General features: G+C 40.4%; 1 protein-coding gene across 1 annotated transcript in view; it reads right to left on the bottom strand.

Annotated features, from left to right (window-relative positions):
- LOC150077724 (MFS-type transporter SLC18B1-like) overlaps positions 1-24,079 on the bottom strand; it is a 199,517-nt gene that overhangs the window by 154,437 nt on the left and 21,001 nt on the right. The window contains exon 4 of the mRNA XM_090385227.1: positions 972-1,119. Within this exon, the coding sequence (XP_090241353.1) occupies positions 972-1,119 (148 nt within the window). The remainder of the gene's footprint in view (positions 1-971; positions 1,120-24,079) is intronic.

Genomic DNA, 24,079 nt, shown 5'->3' with positions numbered 1-24,079 from the left:
AACAAACATAGTCCGTTGTCATTGATCTTCCCATGGCCAAACTTGCCCATTGTTGTTTCCCAACCAGATCTGTCCACGCCAATGTGGGCATTAAAGTCCCCTGCGAGGATGATCACTTCTGTCTGTGGAATTGAATCCAGCGTATGTTGGAGCTGGTTGTAGAAGTCATTCTTGGTCGGGTCCAGGCTAGTCTCAGTTGGTGCATAGGCGGAGATAATATGGGTCTTGATGGTGCCCTTGACAGTAAGGACTGCCAGGCGGTCCGATATTGGTTGGAAAGCGATCACACTACTGGTGGCCTGAACATCGACCATAAAGCCCACTCCTGCTTCTCGTTTCTCACCACCAGAGTAGAATAGCATAACCGCTTCGTTAGGTGCTGGTGGTTGGATGATCATCATTCCAGACCCGGTGAGCCTTAATTCGGATAATGCCGCGATTGATACCTTGCACCTAAGTAGTTCTTGGGCAATGATTTCCTTTTGTCCAACGTGGTGCCCCGTTCGAACATTCCATTTGCCAATGTTAATTGCCCTTTTCGGCATAGTAAGCTTATTGCTATGGCCAGTGGTCCACTTTACACCAGCACCCTGGGTCCCCAGTGCTGGTGCATCGGCTACCCCGGATGCGGTAACATTGTTGTAAGAGCTTGTTCTGTGGCCAGTGGTCCACTTCACACCAGCACCCTGGGTCCCCAGTGCAGGCGCATCGGCTACCCCGGATGCGCTAACATTGTTATAAGAGCTTGTTCTGTGGCCGGTGGTCCACTTCACACCAGCACCCTGGGTCCCCAGTGCTGGCGCATCGGCTACCCCGGATGCGGTAACACTACTGATAATAACAGTGAAATAGATGCACTGGTTTAAAAGAAGTCACACTAAGTGGAATTTAATGAAACTATATGAAACAATAAACACCTGATCTTAACAATAGTAATAATAACATTTCAAAAAAAAATAAAAAAAACTTACAAAGAGTGTACCTATATGATCTGGAAACATATCTAGAATAATGGTATAAGTAGATAAGCAAAATGCTGCTGTCCCCAGTGCTTCAAATGTTCGTACTAGGAAGCAATATACTGCAAATGTAAACGTGTTATCTATTCTCACCAAAAACCTAAAATGAGATAAATTTCATAAATTTTAATGTACAAATTTCAACAGTGATAATGGTCAGTAACACACATCCAGTTGAAAACAAAAGATTTATTTCATAAAACATTTAGATTCTGACATAACCCAGAAATTTTGTTCTCATATTCCAACTCTGGATTTGGTACAAATATAGTACAGATATAGTATTAGAATTGACAAAATGATACAAGGAAACAAGCTAATCCAGCACCAGAAAAATAAAATAAAATACAATAAATAATATAAATTAATTAGTTAAATTAAAAAATAAAATAAAATAAAGTAATGAACCTCATTTCCCCTCACGTCATTTATCAGTTTCTTTCAAGAATCAGTGCGTAGCACACACTTCTTGATTAGACCGAGGTTCGAACCCATGACCACCAAATACAGAGGATGCGGAAAGGTCAGGGAATGACCACCACATATCCCCAGAGCAATATGGCCTTAGTTGCTAATGCTTCTAAAAAAAACCAAATAACAATAACTTTCAAGAATTTATTCAATCCTTCCTAAAATTTAGATAAACTTCCAAATTCTCAAGAGTAAGTGGGATTATTCCAATAGTCAATTGCACTGTGACTAAGAGAAAATATTCGAACATTACATCTACAGTTAGCTCTGTCTCAATTTAAATTTATGGCCCCCTGTGTATTTTGTGTGAATAAGTATAAAAATCCCCTCACCACAACCCAAATGACATACATGATGTGTACAACCAAAAATCCCTAGTCTTTTGGAGGGATCAATTTGGTTGGATCTATTTTAATTTACTCATAACCTGCTTTATAAACACTAGCTTACAAGACTCATCTCTTTTGATAAGAATACCCCTTTATGCCTTCACCAATCTCATTGCTCTTCCCTGTACCTCTTAAACAAGTCCACATCTTTCCTAAAGTGGAGTCTCCAAGACTGTATGCAATATTCAACCCGAGGTGCAGCCTAATAATTTCTTTATATAATGGAATAATCACCTCTTTATCTCTACTGGAAAAATTCCTACATATCATTGAGAGAACCCTATGAGCTACAGTATGTAGCCTGCCTATACTATTTACAGAACTTTATATCATTTAATACAGTTACTACCAAGTCCTCATTACCTAAAATCTTGAGTTTGGTGGTACTCAAGTGATACAATATTGTGGAATTACTGTATTGTTACCCATATTCAAGATCATGCATTTTCCAGTGTTAAACTTCAGCTGCCATTTCTCTGCCTATCCAAATAATTTATCTAACACTAGTTAAAGTAGCATACTCTGATTACTATTATTAACTACCCTTTCCACCACTGTGTCATCAGAAAACTTAAAATACTTGTATCAAAAACATTAATTATCAGAAACAGAAAGGGGCCAAGAACCAAGCCCTATATGATACAAGCATAACATTAGTTGATGAAGAACAATGCAATTTATAACCACTCTCTGTCTCCTGGCACTGAACCATCCCTCTATCCACAGTAACTTGCGCTTAATGCCACATTGCTCTAAATTATACAATAATAATTCATATGAAACTGTGTCAAAAGCTTTACTGAAATCTAAGTAAATAATGTCAAAGTTATTTCTTCCATCCAATACTTTACTGATAACCTCAGAGTATCTAAATGGACAAGTCAGTCTGTCCTTAACAAAGGTGTGCTATGATACCATGTAATTGCTATGATTCCATATAATTCCATACCTGTCCAGATGATCTTGTATTATGTTCTTTACTAAGGACTCCAAGGACTTCATTATTTTTCCGGTAGAAAAGTCAAACTGACAAGTCTGCAATTCATTTCACTCTTTAAGCAATCTTTGTGAATAGGGGCACATTTGCATATCTCTCATCAATGCAGACTTCACCAGCTCTTATTAGCATCCTTGGATTCAGAGAAGATATCCTCTAGATTAGAGATGTCTGAATGTATCCCCAGTTCACAAAATAGAAGGTTCAATGGGTTACATGAGTAATAACAGACTAAGACCTATTTACTTAACATTTGTTCTCGGGAAAATAACTGAGTCACTGGTTAAAGAAGTAATGGGGGACCATCTAGACATGAATGCAATTATACTGTACTGAGAGCATGAATTTGTTAAGGGGTGATCTTGTCTGACAATCTGATTGAATACTGTGATGCAGTGACAAAGGAACTGGATACAAAATATAATTTTGATATCATATACAGATTTCAAAAAGCTTTTGATACTACTTCACATAAAATACTACTGTACAAATTAGGGCAGAGTGGTATTAAGAGCAATTTACTGCTATGGATAAAGGAATGGTTGAGTGGAAGAAAAGAGTGTCCATTTGATGGTAATCAATGAACTAATATTATCAGTGGAGTCTCTCAGGGTTCAGTTATAGGCCCATTGTTGTTTTCTATATTTATTAATGGTATTGATGAAGACATATCAGGCTTAATGTTGAAGGTTCCAGATGATATAAAGGTTGTTAGCATTAGCACTATTTGAGGCATATGATGCAAGAAAGCAAGCTTATACGACATCAGCCAAAAAAAAAAAAACAAAAACGCCCAATTTCACCTATCCAGTCACACCAAATGTTTGTCGAGTTCAGCCTTAAATTTATTTAAGCTATCAATTTCCACAAGAACAGATAGAAATCTGCTCCAGCAATCAACTACCCGCTGGCTAAAGGCAAACTTCCACACATCTATTCCACAACTGTCTTTCCTCAATTTCAATCTATGCCCCCTCAGGTTCTTAATCTGAGCCATAGGAAGAATCCCATCAGCATTCAGCTTGCTCAATGCATTCAAAACCTTATACACCTCAATCAGATCACCTCGCAGGTGCCTCAATCAGATCACTTCGCATGCCCCACCAGGTTCTTAATCTAAGCAAGTGGAAGTATCCCATCAGCATTGAGCCTGCTCAAACCATTCAAGGTTTTATACACCTCGATCAGGTCACCTTGCAGTTGCCTAGTCTCCAGAAGCTGCAACTTGCAGAACTTAAGCCTTTCTTTGTAAGTGCACCCCTTTGTTCCTCTCACCAATCTTTGTCCTCTGTACTTGTTCTAGAACTATACATCCTTCCTCAAATGAGGCATGCAGACCTGTATACAGTACTCAAGGTGTGGCCTGACCATTGCCTTACACAAAGGGATAATCACCTCCTTGTCTCTGCTAGCAAAATTACTATATATCATAGACAAAGCTCCGTGACCTGCTCTGGCAACCCTTCTGCACTGCTCAGAGAACTTCATATCTGACTTCACAATTACCCTGAGGTCTTTTTCATTCTCCAACTCACTGAGTGTAGTACAACACAGTTGGTATATTTCTTTTGGGTTACTGCTACCCATATGGAATATTTGCATTTGTCAATGTTAAAATTCAGTTTCCACTTCTCAGCACATCTGCCTAACTTTTCTAGATCCTGTTGCAGTAGCATACTGTCTTTACTGTCATTAACAACCCTGTCAACCTTTGTATAATCTGCAAACATGGACTGATATACTTTCATTGATATCATTAACAAATACACAAAACAACAATGGGCCCAGCACTGACCCTGAGGACTCCGCTCATTTAGAGTCCATTTATTACCACTCAACCATCCATTTATCCATTGCAGTCCATCTACCACTCAACCATCCATTTATCCATTGCAGTCCATCTACCACTCAACCATCCATTTATCCATTGCAGTAACTTGCCTTTAATGTCATACCACTCCAATTTGGGCGCCTCCATAGCCAGGTGGGAAGGAGCGGCAGTGCGTAGCACACGCTTCTTGATTAGACCGGGGTTCAAGCCCGTCGCCACCAAATATGGAGGATGCAGAAAGGTCAGATTCACTTTCACTTTCTTTGTTTGTTAGGAGCATTAGCAACTAAGGCCATATTGCTCCGGGATATGCGGTGGTCATTCCCTGACCTTCCCGCATCCTCCGTATTTGGTGGTGACGGGCTCGAACCCCGGTGTAATCAAGAAGTGTGTGCTACGCACTGCTGCTCCTTCCCACCTGCCACTCCATCTACCACTCAACCATCCATTTATCCATTGCAGTAACTTGCCTTTAATGTCATACCACTCCAATTTGGGCGCCTCCATAGCCAGGTGGGAAGGAGCGGCAGTGCGTAGCACACGCTTCTTGATTAGACCGGGGTTCAAGCCCGTCGCCACCAAATATGGAGGATGCGGAAAGGTCAGATTCACTTTCACTTTCTTTGTTTGTTAGGAGCATTAGCAACTAAGGCCATATTGCTCCGGGATATGCGGTGGTCATTCCCTGACCTTCCCGCATCCTCCGTATTTGGTGGTGACGGGCTCGAACCCCGGTGTAATCAAGAAGTGTGTGCTACGCACTGCTGCTCCTTCCCACCTGGCTACGGAGGCGCCTTGAAAAGGTCAGAGAATGACCACCGCATATCCCGGAACAATATGGCCTTAGTTGCTAATGCTCCTAAAAAAAAAAAAAAAAAAAAAACCTCCAATTTGTACAGCAGTCTTCCAGGTGCAACAGTATCAAAAATTTCACTGAAATCCAAGAATATGATATTAAAATGAATTTTTGCTCCAGTTCCTTTGTTACCACATCGTAATAGCCGATCAAATTGGTCAGACAAGACTTCCCTTAACAAACCCATGCTGTGTCTGAACTATTACTGCTGTCTTGTCTAGACTAATAGGTCTATAATTATTTGTGTCACCCTTTGAACCCCCTTTGTGAATTGGGTATACATTTGCACATCTCCAGTCCATGGGGATCTCCCCTGACTCTAAGGATGCTCTCATAATTATGGCTAAGGGTTTGCTTACTTCCCTTGCTGCCTACTTCATTATAACTGGATAGAGTCCATCTGCCACAGGTGCCTTTTTTATGTTAACTTCAACAATTTCTCCTGCACTTTGCTCTCAGTTATTACAAAATCACTTAGCTCCCTGTTAGAATTTGATAAACTTCTGGCATTCCCCCTCCTTCAATAACTCCTCATGTGTGAATGTAGATGCAAAATACTCATTCAGTTTATTACCTACTTGAGCAGGATTATCAATAGTCGAACCATCTATGTTAAGTGGACCAATCTGATTCATCCCCTTCCTTCTAGAGTTTACATAAGTAAAGAACTCTTTGCTGTTTTTCTTTGCATCCTTTGCCAAAGATTTCTTGTAATCTGCCTTTGCCTGCCTAACCTCTTTTGTGACTTGATTACAGACTAGCTTATATCTGCCGTAGGCTTCTGTGTTGCCTGATAATTTATATGCATCCCATGCATTTTTATTCTCTGCCATGAGCCTAATTAATTCATCTGACATCCATTTAGGCCTGAACCATTTAGATCTGCAAATTCTTAATTTAGAAATTAGAATTTGTACACCAAACAGACTCAACACTGCACTGTCTACCCATGTCAACTGAATGCACTTCCTTAGATTTTATGTGTTTCTTAACTAACAGCATAACCCCTCCTCTGCTACTCTGTCTATCCTTTCTGTACATATTGTACTCTCTGAATTCAATTCTGCACTGCTTATATCTATGTGACATCATGTTTCTGATATCTCAACAATACCTGCCTTTGATGTCTTGATCAGCACTTCAAATTCATCAATTTTATTTACTATACTTCTAGCATTAGTGTACATACAAGTATACATGCACTTGTTCTTATTCTTAGTTACCCTAACACAGTCCATGTATTTACTTATTCCATGATGACTCCCAGCAGCTCCTGAAGTCCTCAGAAACTTGCTCTCTAGGGTGCTGCAAATTACAATAAAAGCAGTGCAAGAATCACTTTCGCCTCTGCCTGCAGCTACCGTTAATATTTGTGTCTGTGATTCCCCTCAATATAAGTTTTCCCACCCACCTAACACTGCCTCGGTAGCATCCGCAAATATTCTTGCACCCTTTCTATTTAAGTATATCCCATAGAAGCAAGCAAAGACCACACTGAAAAAAATTCTACCCTGTGACTCTTGCACAATCTCTCCAGGGCCGAACTGATTAACAAGATTCTCGTCATATACTCCCTCCTATCATGTCTGGCCAGAATTGCAGACACTTTCAAATTTCAAATTGTTATAGTGGTTAATGGCAGTAATCAGGGTATTGCTACAGTAAAATTAAGCAGATGGGCTAGCAATTATCAATTGAAATTTTAACAATAACAAATGCAATGTACTGCATAATACCAGATTACATACCAATTACGTGGAATCACACTTAGGGTACTAGAGAATGACACAGACCTGGGGGTAATTTTGCAGTGAGATTTGAAGTTCTTGGAGCAGTGCACACAGCCCATGGGATGTAGATGAAGGATGTAGATTTACTTGAGCGTGTACAGAGAAGGGCAACAAGATTGGTGAGGGGAATGAAGGGATCCTCTTACCAAGAGAGGCTTAAGTTCTGCAAATTGCAGTGGCTGGAGACTAGGCACCTGGGCGGTGATCTGATTGATGTATATAAGGCCTTGAATGGGTTGAGCACGCTGAATTCTGATGGGATCCTTCCACTTGTTCAGATTACGAACCCAAGGGGGCATCACGAGGCTACTAGTGACGGTCGTGTTCAAAGCCGCTAAGTGGATTTTTCTTATTTATTGATTTGAAATTATTGTTTTTCTAAAACTTTTGATTTAAATTTAGTAGTATAACATTATTTTGTGATTTTTTGATTAATTTGGTGTATTTATTCTTTACTCGGCCTTGTAAAAGTATCGGTAAGGGTTTCCACGTGTTCGTAACTACCGCTACCGTTGGTAACTTTCCCGCCATTGTGATACCGTACTAGATATACCGTAGGTTATATACCGTACTAGATAGCGTTAGTTGAACTTCGTTAGCAGTTAAATTGTACGTTTAAATAAATACATATAACGACTTAGATTACAAACGTAATATAATTAATAACATAACATAATTAATTAATAAATTAATAGAATCATGACTCAGACCAGAGCAGCAAAGCAAAAGGCTCAAGCTAATGGAAGTGCTGTGGCTCAGAGCAGAACTGAGGGGGGCAGTTGTCCTCTGACTAACAGCCTTATAAAATGCACTGTTTGCTTGATGTTTGCAGAGCAATCGGGTACGGGACATGATACTGCAAAGGGGGATGTCTTTGTGTGTGTGCGCGATGCAAGGAGTGTATCGATATCAGGCAACAACTCGGCGTTCTTGTGGGCCTATATGAGAGCTTGAAGGACAGGGTGGATGCCCTCGAAGAAACTAAATTGAGGGGCCCATCAAGCTCTCAGCTGCCCACATCAACGCCAGAGCTTGCACTTGGGCATCGCGTGACACAGAGACAACCCCTAAGGCAGAATGCGCTGGTCCCGAAGGAACTAGTAGTTGTTGGTGACTCTATTGTCAGGGAAACGGGGAACATGCTTTGTAAAAAAGATAGGTGGAACAAGACCAGGGTATGTCTGCCAGGGGCAAAGGTTGATGACGTTGTAGAGCGAATATCATCTTTTAAGGGCACAAAAGGTTTTTTTTTTTTTTTTTTTTTGATTTGGTAGTTGTTGGCGCATCGGCTTCTGTGGCCATATTGCACCTCCCAAGGTTTTTGCAGTACTTTGATCCAAGCCCGAGGCGGGAATTGAACCCGCGACCTTTGGGTTGCCGGGCAGGTACTTTACCCACTCGGCTAGCCCGGTCGGCTGGGCACAAAAGGTGATATAGTTGTACACGTTGGCACTAATAATATTAAGAGTAGGAGACCGGCAGAATTACTTAACAAGTACAGGTCACTGTTGAACAAAAGCCGAGAATTAGGGTTGAATTTGAAAGTGTCTGCAATTCTGCCCAGACACGATAGGAGGGAGTATATGATGAGAGCCTTGTCGATCAATTCGGCCCTGGAAAGATTGTGCAAGGCTCAAGGGGTAGAATTTTTTTCAGCCTGGACTGTACTTGTTAACAGGAGAGATTGCTTCTACAGGGATGGGATACACTTAAATAGAAAGGGTGCAAGAATATTTGCTGATGCTATAGAGGCAGTGTTAGGTGGGTCGGAAAACTGCTAGCTTGGGGGGAGACAAAGACCAATAGATTGACAGTAACCACTGGCAGAGGTGAAAGAGATTCTTGCACTGCTTCTATTAGAATGAGCAGAAGCCTGAAAAACAAGATGCATGGTATTTCAGAGACTGCTGGGAGCCATTGCGGTACAAGTAAACACATGGGTTGTGTTAGGGTAGCTAAGAATAGAAACAGGTGCAGGTATACTTGCGTGTACACCAATGCTAGGAGTTTAGTAAATAAATTTGATGAATTTGAGGTATTGCTCAAAACATCGAAGGCAGATATTGTTGGAATATCAGAGACGTGGTGTCACACAGATATAAGGGATGCAGAACTGCAATTTGGGGAGTACAACGTCTACAGAAAGGATAGACAGGATAGGAAGGGGGGAAGGGTTATGCTATTAGTTAAGAAACACATAAAAACCAAGGAAGTGAAGCCAGTCGACTTTGCTGGACAGTGCAGTGTGGAGTCAGTTTGGTGTGACATAAACATTGGGAGATCAAAATTGAGAGTAGGAGTGTGCTATAGGCCTAATGACTCTGATGAGTATAATAAGGAACTGTACAGGGAAATAGAGTGGGCCAGTAAATCTGAGTGTCTTATAATGGGAGATTTTAATTTCCCAGATATTGACTGGAATTTGGGGGCTGGTTACTCACACACTAGCAGGGCTTTTGTGGATTTATTGGATGATTGTTTTCTACATCAGCATGTTCGGGAGGCAACTAGAGGGAGTAATACTCTTGATTTGATTATCAGCAGTGATTCTTCATGCATTAAGAATCTGCAGATAAATGAACCACTAGGTGGCAGTGATCACAGTGTGCTGAAGTGGGATTTACTCAAAGAGGTAACTACCATTAGGGGTAAAGGGAAGGGTTATTGCTTCCGTAAAGGCGACTACGATGGACTGAGACAGTATTTAAATTCTATACAGTGGGACCAACTGATGATGTTACCAACAGCAAATTCAAAATGGGAAGCATTCAAAGAACTTATCTTGGGAGCTACTAGGCTTTACATACCAACTAAGAAATATTGTTCAAGGTTTAGGCCAAAATGGATGTCAGATGAACTAATGAGGCATATGGCAGAGAAGAAAAATGCATGGGATACATACAAATTAACACATGACACAGAAGCCTATGATAGATACAAGTTGATATGCAACCAAGTTACAAAGGAGGTTAGGCAGGCGAAGGCACATTACGAGAAATCCTTGGCAAGGGATGCAAAGAAAAACAGCAAAGAGTTCTTTACTTATGTAAACTCTAGAAGGAAGGGGATGAATCAGATTGGTCCACTTGATATTGATGGGTCAAGTGTTGATGATCCTGCTCAGGTAGCTAACAAACTAAATGAATATTTTGCATCGACATTCACACATGAGGAGTTATTCAGCGAGGGGAATGCCAGAGGTGTATTCAACTCTAGCAGTAAGCTACAGAATCTTGAAATAACTAGGAGTAAAGTGGAGGAGAAACTGTTGAAGATAAACACAAGAAAGGCACCCGGGTGGATGGGATCTATCCAGTTATATTAAAGGAGGCAGCAAAGGAAGTAAGCAAACCCTTAGCCATAATTATGAGAGCTTCATTGGACTCAGGGGAGGTACCCATAGACTGGAAATGTGCAAATGTGACCCCAATTCACAAAGGAGGATCAAAGGCTGACACAAGTAATTATAGACCTGTGAGCTTAACTTCTGTTCCAGGAAAATTAATGGAGGCACTGGTTAAAGAAGCACTGCAGGATCATTTAGACAAGACTTCAGTTATAGCTCAGACACAGCATGGTTTTGTTAAGGGGAAGTCTTGCCTGACCAACTTGATTGGATACTATGATGCAGTCACAAAAGAACTGGATGCAGGGAATAACTTTGATATTATATACTTGGATCTTAGAAAGGCTTTTGATACTGTTGCACATGGAAGACTGCTACACAAATTGGAGCAGTGTGACATTGGAGGCAAATTGCTGCTATGGATAAAGGGGTGGTTGAGGGGGAGAAGACAGAGAGTGGTAATCAATGGACACTGCTCATCGTGGACTGATGTTATTAGTGGAGTCCCTCAGGGCTCAGTATTGGGTCCATTATTGTTTTCTGCATTTATAAATGATATTGATGATGGTATATCGGGCTTAATGTCCAAGTTTGCAGACGATACAAAGGTTGGCAGGGTTGTCAAGCACACTACTGACACTATGCTGCTGCAACAGGATCTGGAAAGGTTGAGCAGATGGGCTGAGAGGTGGCAAATGAAGTTTAACATTGACAAATGTAAAGTACTACACATGGGAAACAGCAACCCCAGAGCAACGTATCAACTATGTGGTACTACACTGACAGTGGTAGAGAATGAAAGGGACTTGGGGGTGGTTGTGCAGGCAGATATGAAGTTCTCTGAGCAGTGCAGACGGGCTGCAAGAGTAGCTCATGGAGTATTGTCAATGATATACAGGAATTTTTCCAGCAGGGATAAGGAGGTGATTATTCCATTGTATAAGGCGATGGTCAGGCCACACCTAGAGTACTGTATACAGGTCTGGAGGCCTCATTTCAAGAAGGATGTAGAGCTGCGGAACGAGTACAGAGAAGGGCAACAAGATTAGTGAATGGAACAAAGGGGTGCTCTTACGAAGAAAGGCTTAAGTTTTGCAAATTGCAGTGTCTGGAGACTAGGCACCAGCGAGGTGATCTGATAGAGGTGTATAAAGCCTTGAATGGTTTAAGCATGCTCAATGCTGATGGGATTCTTCCTCTAGCTCAGAAAAATCACCTGAGAGGGCATAAATTCAAATTGAGGAAAGACACAGATGTAGGATGGACATGCGGAAGTTTGCCTTTAGCCAGCGGGTGGTTGGTTGGTGGAACAGACTTCCATCCCTTGTGGTGGAGGTTGATAGCCTAAATAAGTTTAAGGCTCAGCTGGACAGGTATTTTGAACGAACAGAGGGGTGAAGTGGAAGTGGGTTTTTTTTTTTTTTTTTTGGCTGATGCTGCATAAGCTTGCTTTCTTGCATCAAATGCCTCTACTAATGCTAATGCTAATGCTAAAAAAAATTCAAATTAAGAAAAGACAGATGTAGAATAGATGTGTGGAAATTTCCCTTTAGCCAGTGGGTGGTTAATTGCTGGAACAAACTTCCATCTATTGTTGTGGAAGTTGATAGGTTGAATAAATTTAAGGAGGAACTGGACAGGCATTTGGAGGCAATGGTGTGATTTTTTTTTTTTTTTTTTGGCTGATGCTGCATAAGTTCATACACTTGCTTTCTTGCATCACATGACACTCACTACTACTACTACAGTAATTTTGCCAGCAGGAACAATTAGGTGATTATTCCTCTGCATAAATGCACATAGGTTCTCATTTTAGGAAGGATGTGGATATGTTGCAGAAAAGAATGAGATTACTGAGAAGAACAAAAGAGCACCCTTATCAAGAAAGACTTCAGTTCTGCAAACTGCAGAATTGAAGTCTTTCTCAATAAGGGTACTCTTTCTTGATAAGGGAACTGCAGAACTGAAGTCTTTCTTGAAAAGTGTCAGAAAACAAGTACCTGTGAGGTGATCTGATTGAGGTGAATGGACTGAATAGGCTAAATGCTGTTGTCATCCTTCATCTTGCCCTAGACAACACGCACATGAGGGGAAATAAATTAAAACTGAGGAAGGATGGTTGCAGAATAGATATATGAAAATTTTCCATCAGGCAGTAGCTAGTTAATTGTTGGTGTTATGCAGGTGGGTAGTTTGAATAAATTCAAGCAAGAACTATATAAAATGTTAGAGCGAGAAGAACAAATATTATGGCAATGTTTCTTATTTATTTTTTTTTTTTGCTATAATCTGGCTTTCTTGCATCATTTGCCACAACTATTACTAATTTACTTTCCATTTTTTTATGGGCTACTTCTGAATAAACCTCACTTCCACACTTTGATTTACTTTTATAAATACAATAATAATTGTATTGATTACAAAAATAATTAAGGCAGTGTTAGGTGGGTCGGAGAACTGCTAGCTTGGGAGGAGGGATACACGGACTAACAGATTAACAGTAGCCCCTGGCAGAGGTTAAAGTGATTAGCATTAGTAGAGGCATATGATGCAAGAAAGCAAGCTTATGCAGCATCAGCCAAAAATACCTTCCACTTCACCCCTCCGTTCGTTCGAAATACCTGTCCAGCTGAGCCTTAAATTTATTTAGGATATCAACTTCCACAACAAGAGATGGAAGTCTGTTCCACCAACCAACTGCCCGCTGGCTAAAGGCAAATTTCCGCACATCTATCCTACATCTGTCTTTCCTCAATTTGAATTTATGCCCTCTCAGGTGATTCTTCTGAGCAAGAGGCAGTATCCCATCAGCATGGAGCATGCTCAGACCATTCAAGGCTTTGTACACCTCTATCAGATCACCTCGCCGGTACCTAGTCTCCAGACACTGTAATTTGCAAAATTTAAGCCTTTCTTCATAAGAGCAACCCTTCGTTCCATTCACTAACCTTGTTGCAACGAAGGGCAACCCTTCGTTCCATTCACTAACCTTGTTGCCCTTCTCTGTACTCGTTCCAGCAGCTCTACATCCTTCTTGAAATGAGGCCTCCAGACCTGTATACAGTACTCAAGGTGCGGCCTGACCATTGCCTTATACAAGGGAATGATCACCTCCCTATCCCTGGTAGAAAAATTACTGTATATATCAATGATAAGACACCATGAGCTACTCTTGCAGCCCATCTGCACTGCTCAGAGAACTTCATATCTGCCTGCACAATTACCCCCAGGTCCTTTTCATTCTCTACCACTGTCAGTGTAGTACCACAGAGTTGATATTGCTCTGGGGTTGCTGTTTCCCATATGTAGTACTTTACATTTGTCAATGTTAAACTTCATTTGCCACATCTCAGCCCATCTGCTCAACCTTTCCAGATCCTGTTGCAGCAGCATAACATCAGTAGTGTCCTTAACAACCCTGCCGACCTTTGTATCGTCTGCAAACTTGGACATTAAGCTTGATATACCATCATCAATATTATTTATAAACACAGAAAACAACAATGGACCGAACACTGAACCCTGAGGGACTCTACTAATAACATTAGTCCCCGATGAGCAGTGTCCATTGATTACCACTCTCTGTCTTCTGCCACTCAACCATCCCTTTATCCATGGCAACAATTTGCCTCCAATGCCACACTGCTCCAATTTGTGCAGCAGTCTTCCATGTGCAACAGTATCAAAAGCCTTTCTAAGATCCAAATATATAATATCAAAGTTATTCCCTGCATCCAATTCTTTTGTGACGACATCATAGTATCCAATCAAATTGGTCAGGCAAGACCTTCCCTTAACAAAACCATGCTGTGTCTGAGCTATAACTGAATTCTTGTCAAGATGATCCTGCAGTGCTTCTTTAACCAGTGCCCCCAATAATTTTCTGGGAACAGAAGTTAAACTCACAAGTCTATAATTACTTGTGTCAGCCTTTGATCCTACCTTGTGTATTGGGGTTACATTTGCACATCTCCAGTCTGTGGGTACCTCCCCTGAGTCCAAGAAAGCTCTCATAATTATGGCTAACGGATTGCTTACTTCCTTTGCCACCTCCTTTAATACAACTGGATAGATCCCATCCACCCCATCCATTTCTTGTGTTTATCTTCAACAATTTCTCCTTCACTTTACTCTCAATTATTACAAGATTATCTAGCTCACTGCCAGTGTTTACTTCATCTATGGCATTCCCCTTCCTGAATAACTCCTCATGTGTGAATGTTGATGCAAAATATTGATTTAGTTTGTTAGCTACCTGAGCAGGATCATGAACAGTTGACCCATCAATATCAAGTGGACCAATCTGATTCATCCCCTTCCTTCTAGAGTTTACATAAGTAAAGAACTCCTTGCTGTTTTTCTTTGCATCCCTTGCCAAAGATTTCTCGTAATCTGCCTTCGCCTGCCTAATTTCCTTTGTAACTTGGTTACAGATCAACTTATATCTATCATAGGCTTCTGTGTCACGTGTTAATTTATATGTATCAGATGCATTTTTCTTCTCTGCCATATGTCTCATTAGTTCATCTGACATCCATTTAGGCCTGAACCTTGAACAATATTTCTTAGTTGGTATGTAAAGCCTAGTAGCTTCCAAGATAAATGCCTTGAATGCCTCCCATTTTGAGTTTGTTGTTGGTAACATCATCAGTTGGTCCCACTGTATAGAATTTAAATACTGTCTCAGACCATCGTAGTCGCCTTTATGAAAGCAATAACCCTTCCCTTTACCCCTAATGGTAGTTACCTCCTGAAGTAAATCCCACTTCAGCACACTGTGATCACTGCCACCTAGTGGTTCATTTATCTGCAGATTCTTAATGCATGAAGAATCACTATTGATAATCAAATCAAGAGTATTACTCCCTCTAATTGCCTCCCGAACATGCTGATGTAGAAAACAATCATCCAATAAATGCACAAAAGCCTTTCTAGTGTGTGAGTGACCAGTCCCCAAATTCCAGTCAATATCTGGGAAATTAAAAAATCCCCCATTATCATTACATAAGAAAATCCCCCATTACATAAGAAAATGTAATCCCCCATTACATTTTCTTATTATACTCATCAGAGTCGTTAGGCCTATAGCACACTCCTACTCTCAATTTCCTTGCAATGCTTCTATTGGAATGCGCAGCAGCCTGGAAAACAAGGTACGGGGGATTCCAGAGACTGCTGGAAGTCATTGCAGAACAAGAAAATCATTGAACAACAACCACACAATCTGGGCCAAAAGAAATCACTTTCCTTTCATACCAGCTTACACAATGACAATACACAAGTTGCAAGGCAGCACATTCGATACAGTGGTTACAAGTATGAAAAGGGGCATGAACAGCAGTTGATTTACGTAGTGCTGACAAGTGACAAGAGATTGTACCACGGCCTGAGAAATGCTACATCCACCATCGATCAACAAAATGAGTTTACCAGGCTTGCAACTAATCAGCTATAAACAAGACAGGACAGCTTGCTCAAATTCATCCATGATAGGAAGGAACTCTCAGTTCTCTCACTCAACTGCCAAAGCCAAAGGTGCACCGCGACAAGACTGTTACACAGCAATGCCAAATCATGCTGCTATTTGAGACTTGGTTAGAAAATAACTAGTGTCAGCATCCCGAATTTTAATTGCGTGGTTCTGTTCAAGCATGAAACCAAACGGAGAACTAGAGTCGCAATATACCACAACGTGCTGATGCTATCGAGGAAGTGTTAGGTGGGTCGAAAACTGCTAGATTGGGGGGGATACAGGGACTTATAGATTAACAGTAGCCGCTGGCAGAGGTGAAAGTGATTCTCGCACTGATTCTATTGGAATGAGCAGCAGCCTGGAAAACAAGATACAAGGGGTTTCAGAGATGGCTGGAGTCATTGGTGTATACTTACCAAACTCCTGGCATTGTGTGTACACCAATGCCAGGAGTTTGGTAAATAAATTTGAATTTCAGGTGTTGGTCAAAACATCAAAGGTAGATATTGTTGGGATATCGGAGACATGGTGTCACACAGATATAAGGAATGCAGAAATGGAATTCGGGGAGTACAATGTGTACAGGAAAGATAGAGAGGATAGGAAGGGAGGAGGAGGAGTTATGCTATTAGTTAAGAAATACATAAAAGAAAAGGAAGTATTGGATACTATGATGCAGTCACAAAAGCACTGGATGCAAGGAATAACTTTGATATTATATATTTGGATCTTAGAAAGGCTTTTGATACTGTTGCACATGGAACACTGTGGCACAAATTGGTGCAGTGTGCATTGGAGGCAAATTGCTGCTATGGATAAAGGGGTTGTTGAGGGGGATAAAACAGAGAGTGTTAATCAATGGACACTGGTCATCGTGGACTAATGTTATTAGTGGAGTCCCTCAGGGATCAGTGTTGGGTCCATTATTGTTTTCTGTATTTATAAATAATATTGATGATGGTTTATCAAGCTTAATGTCCAAGTTTGCAGACGATACAAAGGTTGGCCGGGCTGTTAAGGCCACTACTGACGCTATGCTGCTGCAACAGGATCTGGAAAGGTTGAGCAGATGGGCTGAGAGGTGGCAAATGAAGTTTAACTTTGACAAATGTAAAGTATTACATATGGGCAACAGCAACCCCAGAGCAATGTATCAACTCTGTGGTACTACACTGACAGTGGTAAAGAATGAAAAGGACCTGAGGGTGGTTGTGCAGGCAGATATGAAGTTCTCTGATCAGTGCAGACGGGCTGCAAGAGTAGCTCATGGTGTCTTGTCTATGATATACAGTAATTTTTCTAGCAGGGATAAGGAGCTGATTATTCCCTTGTATAAGGCAATGGTCAGGCCACACCTTGAGTACTGTATACAGGTGTGGAGGCCTCATTTCAAGAAGGATGTAGAGCTGCTGAAATGAGTACAGAGAAGGGAAACAAGATTAGTGAATGGAACAAAGGGTTGCTCTTACGAAGAAAGGCTTAAGTTTTGCAAATTACAGTGTCTGGAGACTCGCCGATGAGGTGATCTGATAGAGGTATATAAAGCCTTGAATGGTTTGAGCATGCTCAATGGTGATGGAGTCTTCCTGTTTCTCAGAATAATCACCTGAGAGGGCATAAATTCAAATTGAGGAAAGAGAGATGTAGGATAGATGTGTGGAAATTTGCCTTTAACCAGCAGGTAGTTGGTTGGTGGAACAGACTTCCATCCTTTGTTGTGGAAGTTGACAGCCTAAATAAATTTAAGGCTGTGCTGGACAGGTATTTCGAACGAACAGAGGGGTGAAGTGGAAGTGGTTTTTTTTTTTTTTTTGGCTGATGCTGCATAAACTTGCTTTCTTGCAACATATGCCTCTACTAATGCTAATGCTAATCACAGGAAATTAGGGAAAAAAAGTAGGAAACAGACCTGCCAATGCATTCTCTCTTTACGGGTGATCAGATTTTGACATTAAATTTCCTTGTTCAAAAACTGAAAAACAAACCTCAGTTTTTCAAACCAAAGCATCTTTTTTGTGGCTCTGCAATTGCAATTTTTGGCAAGTTCAATTCTGACTTATTTTAAGTTCATATTTTTGTTTCACGTGTAGCTTAAAAAGTTATATCATCAGCACAAGCATAACCAGGAATTTTTACAACTATAATCAAATATAAGAATTGCGTAGTTATTTATAAATACAGTTAAATTATAATTATAATATAAATTCTTGTTCTAAACATTATACTTTTATATAAAAGCAACAGGCTTTTATAACTGATTATATAATAACAACTATCATATTTTAAAAATTACATTACAGATTCAGTTATTCCATGTTTAACTTCTTTTGACGTCTATGATGAATTGGTGCCTGTGGTGATGGTCACCCTCTCCATACCCTAGTTACACCTGTGACAATCAGTAATCTGTTGTAGTAAAACATTATGTTGAGAGAAAGAGAATTATTAGATTTTCAAAATTATATATATCTGCATTATATTGCCATAATTAATGAATATATTTATTAATACCTTTGTTTACAAAAGTAGATGATTGTTTATCTGTAGGCGATTTAACCGGGACCTCTACGAACCACAGAGGTTTAAGTTGATGAACACAAAAGAAATATGTGAAATCGATTACAGGTGTTAACTGTTTACATTTTGCAATGTTCCTGTAGGCAGTATCTGCCTACAGGAACAGTTGCTTTGAAATCACATCCTCACTTTGGTTTCTGGTTGCTGGGTTACTCTATTCATATACAATAATCCTTCAGTTTTATTACTGCACAGATAATAGCATTCATCTCCTATTTATTATTTTTTTTCATTTATGCCAGTGTGCAACCAAGTTATGATAAAAAAGCGGTGTTCCTTCTGATAAAAAAGTGGAGCAAAAAACTCTCAATAAACTTGAAAACGTGCTAAAGTATCAACTTTAATGAATCTTTACTGGAATGTACCCGGAACAATGTCCTCTGTGACAGTATAGTATTTTGCTACTTGTCACTCATTTGGAGAGGTCTTGGGTTTGATTCCTGTCTACAAGTGGAGGCATTTCTAAAATGTCTCCAGTTGTGAAGGGCACAAAGGGTGATATTGTTGTACATGTTGGCACTAATGATATTAAGAGTAGGAGACGGGCAGAATTACTTAACAAGTACAAGACAATGCTGAAAAAAAGCAATGAGTTAGGGTTGAATTTGAAAGTGTCTCCAATTCTGCCCAGACACAATAGGAGGGAGTATATGATGAGAGCCTTGTCAATCAATTCAGCCCTGGAGAGATTGTGCAAAGGCTCAAGGGGTAGAAATTTTCTCAGCCTGGTCTGCGCTTGTTAACAAGAGAGACTGCTTCTATAGGAATGGAATACACTTAAATAGAAATAGTGCAAGGATATTTGCTGATGCTATCGAGGCAGAGTTAGGTGGGTCAGAAAACTGCTAGCTTGGGGGGGGGGGATACACGGACTAATAGATTAACAGTAGCCACTGGCAGAAGTAAAAGTGATTCTTGCATTATTTCTATTGAAATGCAATTCAGCAGCAGCCTGGAAAGCAAGGCAATGGGAATTTCCAGAACTGCTGGGAGTCATAGTGGAACAAGTAAATACATGGGCTGTGTTGGGGTAACTAAGAGTAGAAACAGATGCATCTACTTCATTGGTGTATACTTGCATATACACCAATGATAGGAGTATAGTTAATAAATTCGATGAACTTGAAGTGCTCATCAAGACATGAAAGGCAGATATTGTTAGGATATCAGAGACATGGTGTCACACAGACATAAGCAGTGCAGAACTGGAATTTGGGGAGTACAATGTGTACAGAAAGGATAAACAGGACAGGAAGGGAGGAGGGGTTATGCTGTTAGTTAAGAAACACATAAAATCTAAGGAAGTGCATCCAACTGATGTTGGTGTACAATGCAATGTTGAGTCTGTTTGGTGTGACATAAGCACTGGGAAAAGAAAAATGAAAGTAGATGTGTGTTATAGGCCTAATAAATTTGATGAGTATAATGAGCAATCGGGCAGAGAAATAGAGTGGGCCAGTAAATTAAAGTGTCTTATAATGGGGGATTTTAATTTCCCGGATTTTTATTAGAATTTGTGGTTTGGTCACTCACACAGTAGCAAGGTTTTTATGGATTTATTGGATGATTGTTTTCTACAGCAGCATGTTCGGGAGGAAACTAGAGGGAGTAATACTCTTGATTTGATTATCAGTAGTGATTCTTCATGCATTAAGAATCTGCAGGTAAATGAACCACTAGGTGGCAGTGATCACAGTGTGCTGAAGTGGGATTTACACAAAGAGGTAACTACCATTAGGGGTAAAGGGAAGGGTTATTGCTTTCATAAAGGTGACTACGATGGACTGAGACAGTATTTAAATTCTATACAGTGGGACCAACTGATGATGTTACCAACAGCAAATTCAAAATGGGAAGCATTCAAAGAATTAATCTTGGAAGCTACTAGGCTTTTCATATCAACAAAGAAATGTTTTTCAAGGTTTAGGCCTAAATGGATGTCAGTTGAACTAATTAGACATGTAACAGAGAAGGAAAATGCATGGGATACACAAATTAACATGTGACACAGAAGCCTATGATAGATATAAGCTGGTCTGTAACCAAGTTACAAAGGAGGTTAGGTAGGCGAAGGGAGATTACAAGAAATCTTTGGCAAAGGATGCAAAGTAAAAAACACAAGGAGTTTTTTTCTTATGTAAACTCTAGAAGTAAGGGGATGAATCAGATTGGTCCACTTGATATCGATGGTTCAACTTTTGATGATCCTGCTCAGACAGCTAACAAACTAAATGAATATATTGCATTGACATTCACACATGAGGAGTTATTCAGGGAGGGAAATGCCAGAGGTTTATTCAACTCTGGCCGTAAGCTAGATAATCTTGTAATAACTGAGAGTAAAGTGGAGGAGAAATTGTTGAAGATAAACACAAGAAAGGCACCTGGGGTGGATGAAATCTATCCAGTTATATTAAAGGATGCGGAAAAGAAAGTAAGCAAACCCTTAGCCATATTTAAGAGAGCTTCCCTGGACTCAGGGGAGGTACCCATGGACTGGAAATATGCAAATGTGATCCCAATCCACAAAGGAGGATCAAAGGGAGCAACAGGAAATTACAGACCTGTTAGCTTAACTTCTGTTCCAGGGAAATTAATGGAGGCACTGGTTAAAGAAGCATTGCAAGATCATCTAGACAAGACTTCAGTTATAGCTTAGACACAGCATGAGTTTGTTAAGGGGAAGTCTTGTCTGACTAATTTAATTGGATACTACGATGGATTCTTTGAAATACAGGTGTAGTCGCAAGGGAACTGGATGTAAGAATAACTTTGATATCGTATATTTGGATCTTAGAAAAGCCTTTGATACTGTTGCACATGGAAGACTGCTGCACAAATTGGAGCAGTGTGGCATTGGAGGCAAATTGCTGCTATGGAAAAGGGATTGTTGAGTGCGAGAAGATAGAGAGTGGTAATCAATGTACACTGCTCATCATGGACTAATGTTATTAGAGAAGTCCCTCAGGGTTCAGTGTTGGGTCCATTGTTGTTTCTGCGCCTCTGGAGCCAGGTGGGAAGGGGCAGTGTGTAGCACACGCTTCTTGATTAGACCAGGGTTTGAGCCCGTCACCACCAAATACGGAGGATCCGTAAAGGTCAGTGAATGACCACCGCATATCCCGGAGCAATATGGCCTTAGTTGCTAATGCTCCTAAAAAAAAAACCAAATAATAATAAATTGTTGTTTTCTGTATTTCTAAATGATATTGATGGTGATATATCAGGCTTAATGTCCAAGTTTGCAGATGATACGAAGGTTGGCAGGGTTGTTAATGACACTAATCACAGTACACTGCTGCAACAGGATCTAGAAACGTTGAGCAGATGGGATGAGAGGTGGCAAATGAAGTTGAACATTGAAAAATGATATTCAAGGAGTTCTTTACTTATGTAAACTCTAGAAGGAAGGGGATGAATCAGATTGGTCCACTTGATATCGATGGTTCAACTGTTCATGATCCTGCTCAGGTAGCTAACAAACTAAATCAATATTTTGCATCTACATTCACACGTGAAGAGTTATTCAGGAAGGGGAATGCCATAAATGAAGTAAACACTGGCAGTGAGCTAGATGACCTTGTAATAATTGAGAGTAAAGTGGAGGAGAAATTGTTGAAGATAAACACAAGAAAGGCACTTGGGGTGGATGGGATCTATCCAGTTATATTAAAGGAGGCGGCAAAGGAAGTAAGCAATCCGTTAGCCATAATGATGGGACTTCCTTGCTTGGACTTCCTTGCTTCCTTGGACTCAGTGTAGGTACCCACAGACTGGAGATGTGCAAATGTAACCCCAATTCACAAAGGAGGATCAAAGGCTGACACAAGTAATTATATACCTGTGAGTTTAACTTCTGTTCCAGGAAAATTAATGGAAGCACTGGCTAAAGAAGTGCTGCAGGATCATCTTGACAAGAATTCAGTTATAGCTCAGACACAGAATGGATTTGTTAAGGGAAGGTCTTGCCTAACCAATTGGATTGGATACTATGATGTAGTCACAAAAGAATTGGATGCAGGGAATAATTTTGATATTATATATTTGGATCTTAGAAATTCCTTTGATACTGTTGCATATGGAAGACTGCTGCACAAATTGGAGCAGTGTGGCACTGGTGGCAAATTGTTGCTATGGATAAAGGGATGGTTGAGTAGCAGAAGACAGAGAGTGGTAATTAATGGACACTACTCTTCGTGGACTAATGTTATTAGTGGAGTCCCTCAGGGTTAGTGTTGGGTCCATTGTTGTTTTCTGTATTTATAAATAATATTGATGATGGTATATCAAGCTAAATGTCCATGTCTGCAGACGATACAAAGGTTGGCAGGGTTATTAAAGATGCTACTGATGCAATGCTCCTGCAACAGGATCTGGAAAGGTTGAGCAGATGGGCTGAGAGGTGGCAAATGAAGTTTAACATTGACAAATGTAAAGTACTACATATGGGAAACAGCAACCCCAGAGCAAGGTATCAACTCTGTGGTACTACACTGACAGTGGTAGAGAATGAAAAGGACCTGGGGGTAATTGTGCAGGCAGATATGAAGTTCTCTGAGCAGTGCAGATGGGCTGCAAGAATAGCTCATGGTGTCTTATCAATGATATACAGGAATTTTTCTACCAGGGATAGGGAGGTGATCATTCCCTTGCATAAGGCAATAGTCAGGCCACACCTTGAGTACTGTATACAGGTCTGGAGGCCTCATTTCAAGAAGGATGTAGAGCTGCTGGAACGAGTACAGAGAAGGGCAACAAGGTTATTGAACGGAACGAAGGGTTGCTCTTACGAAGAAGGGCTTAAATTTTGCAAATTACAGTGTCTGGAGACTAGGCACCGGCGAGGTGATCTGATAGAGGTGTACAAACCCATGAATGGTTTGAGCACACTCAATGCTGATGAGATACTGCCTCATACTCAGAATAATCACCTGAGAGGGCATAAATTCAAATTGAGGAAAAATAGATGTAGGATAGATGTGCGGAAATTTGCCTTTAGCCAGCGAGGCAGTTGGTTGGTGGAACAGACTTCCATCCCTTGTTGTGGAAGTTGATTGACTAAATAAATTTAAGGCTGAGCTGGACAGGTATTTTGAACGAATGGAGGGATGAAGTGGAAGGGTTTTTTTTTTTTTTTTTTTTGGCTGATGCTGCATAAGCTTGGTTTCTTGCATCATATGGCTCTACTAATGCTAATGCTAAAATGTAATGTACTACATATGGGAAGCAGTAATTCCAGAGTAATTTATCAACTCTGTGGTACCACACTGACAGTGGTAGAGAATGAAAAGGACCTGTGGGTAATTGTGCAGGAAGATATGAAGTTTTCT

This window comes from Mastigoproctus giganteus, chromosome 11 (genome assembly GCF_048544385.1).
Source record: "Mastigoproctus giganteus isolate SK-2022 chromosome 11, ASM4854438v1, whole genome shotgun sequence".
NCBI lineage: Eukaryota > Metazoa > Arthropoda > Arachnida > Uropygi > Thelyphonidae > Mastigoproctus > Mastigoproctus giganteus.
This window is presented reverse-complemented; position numbering and strand designations above follow the sequence as displayed.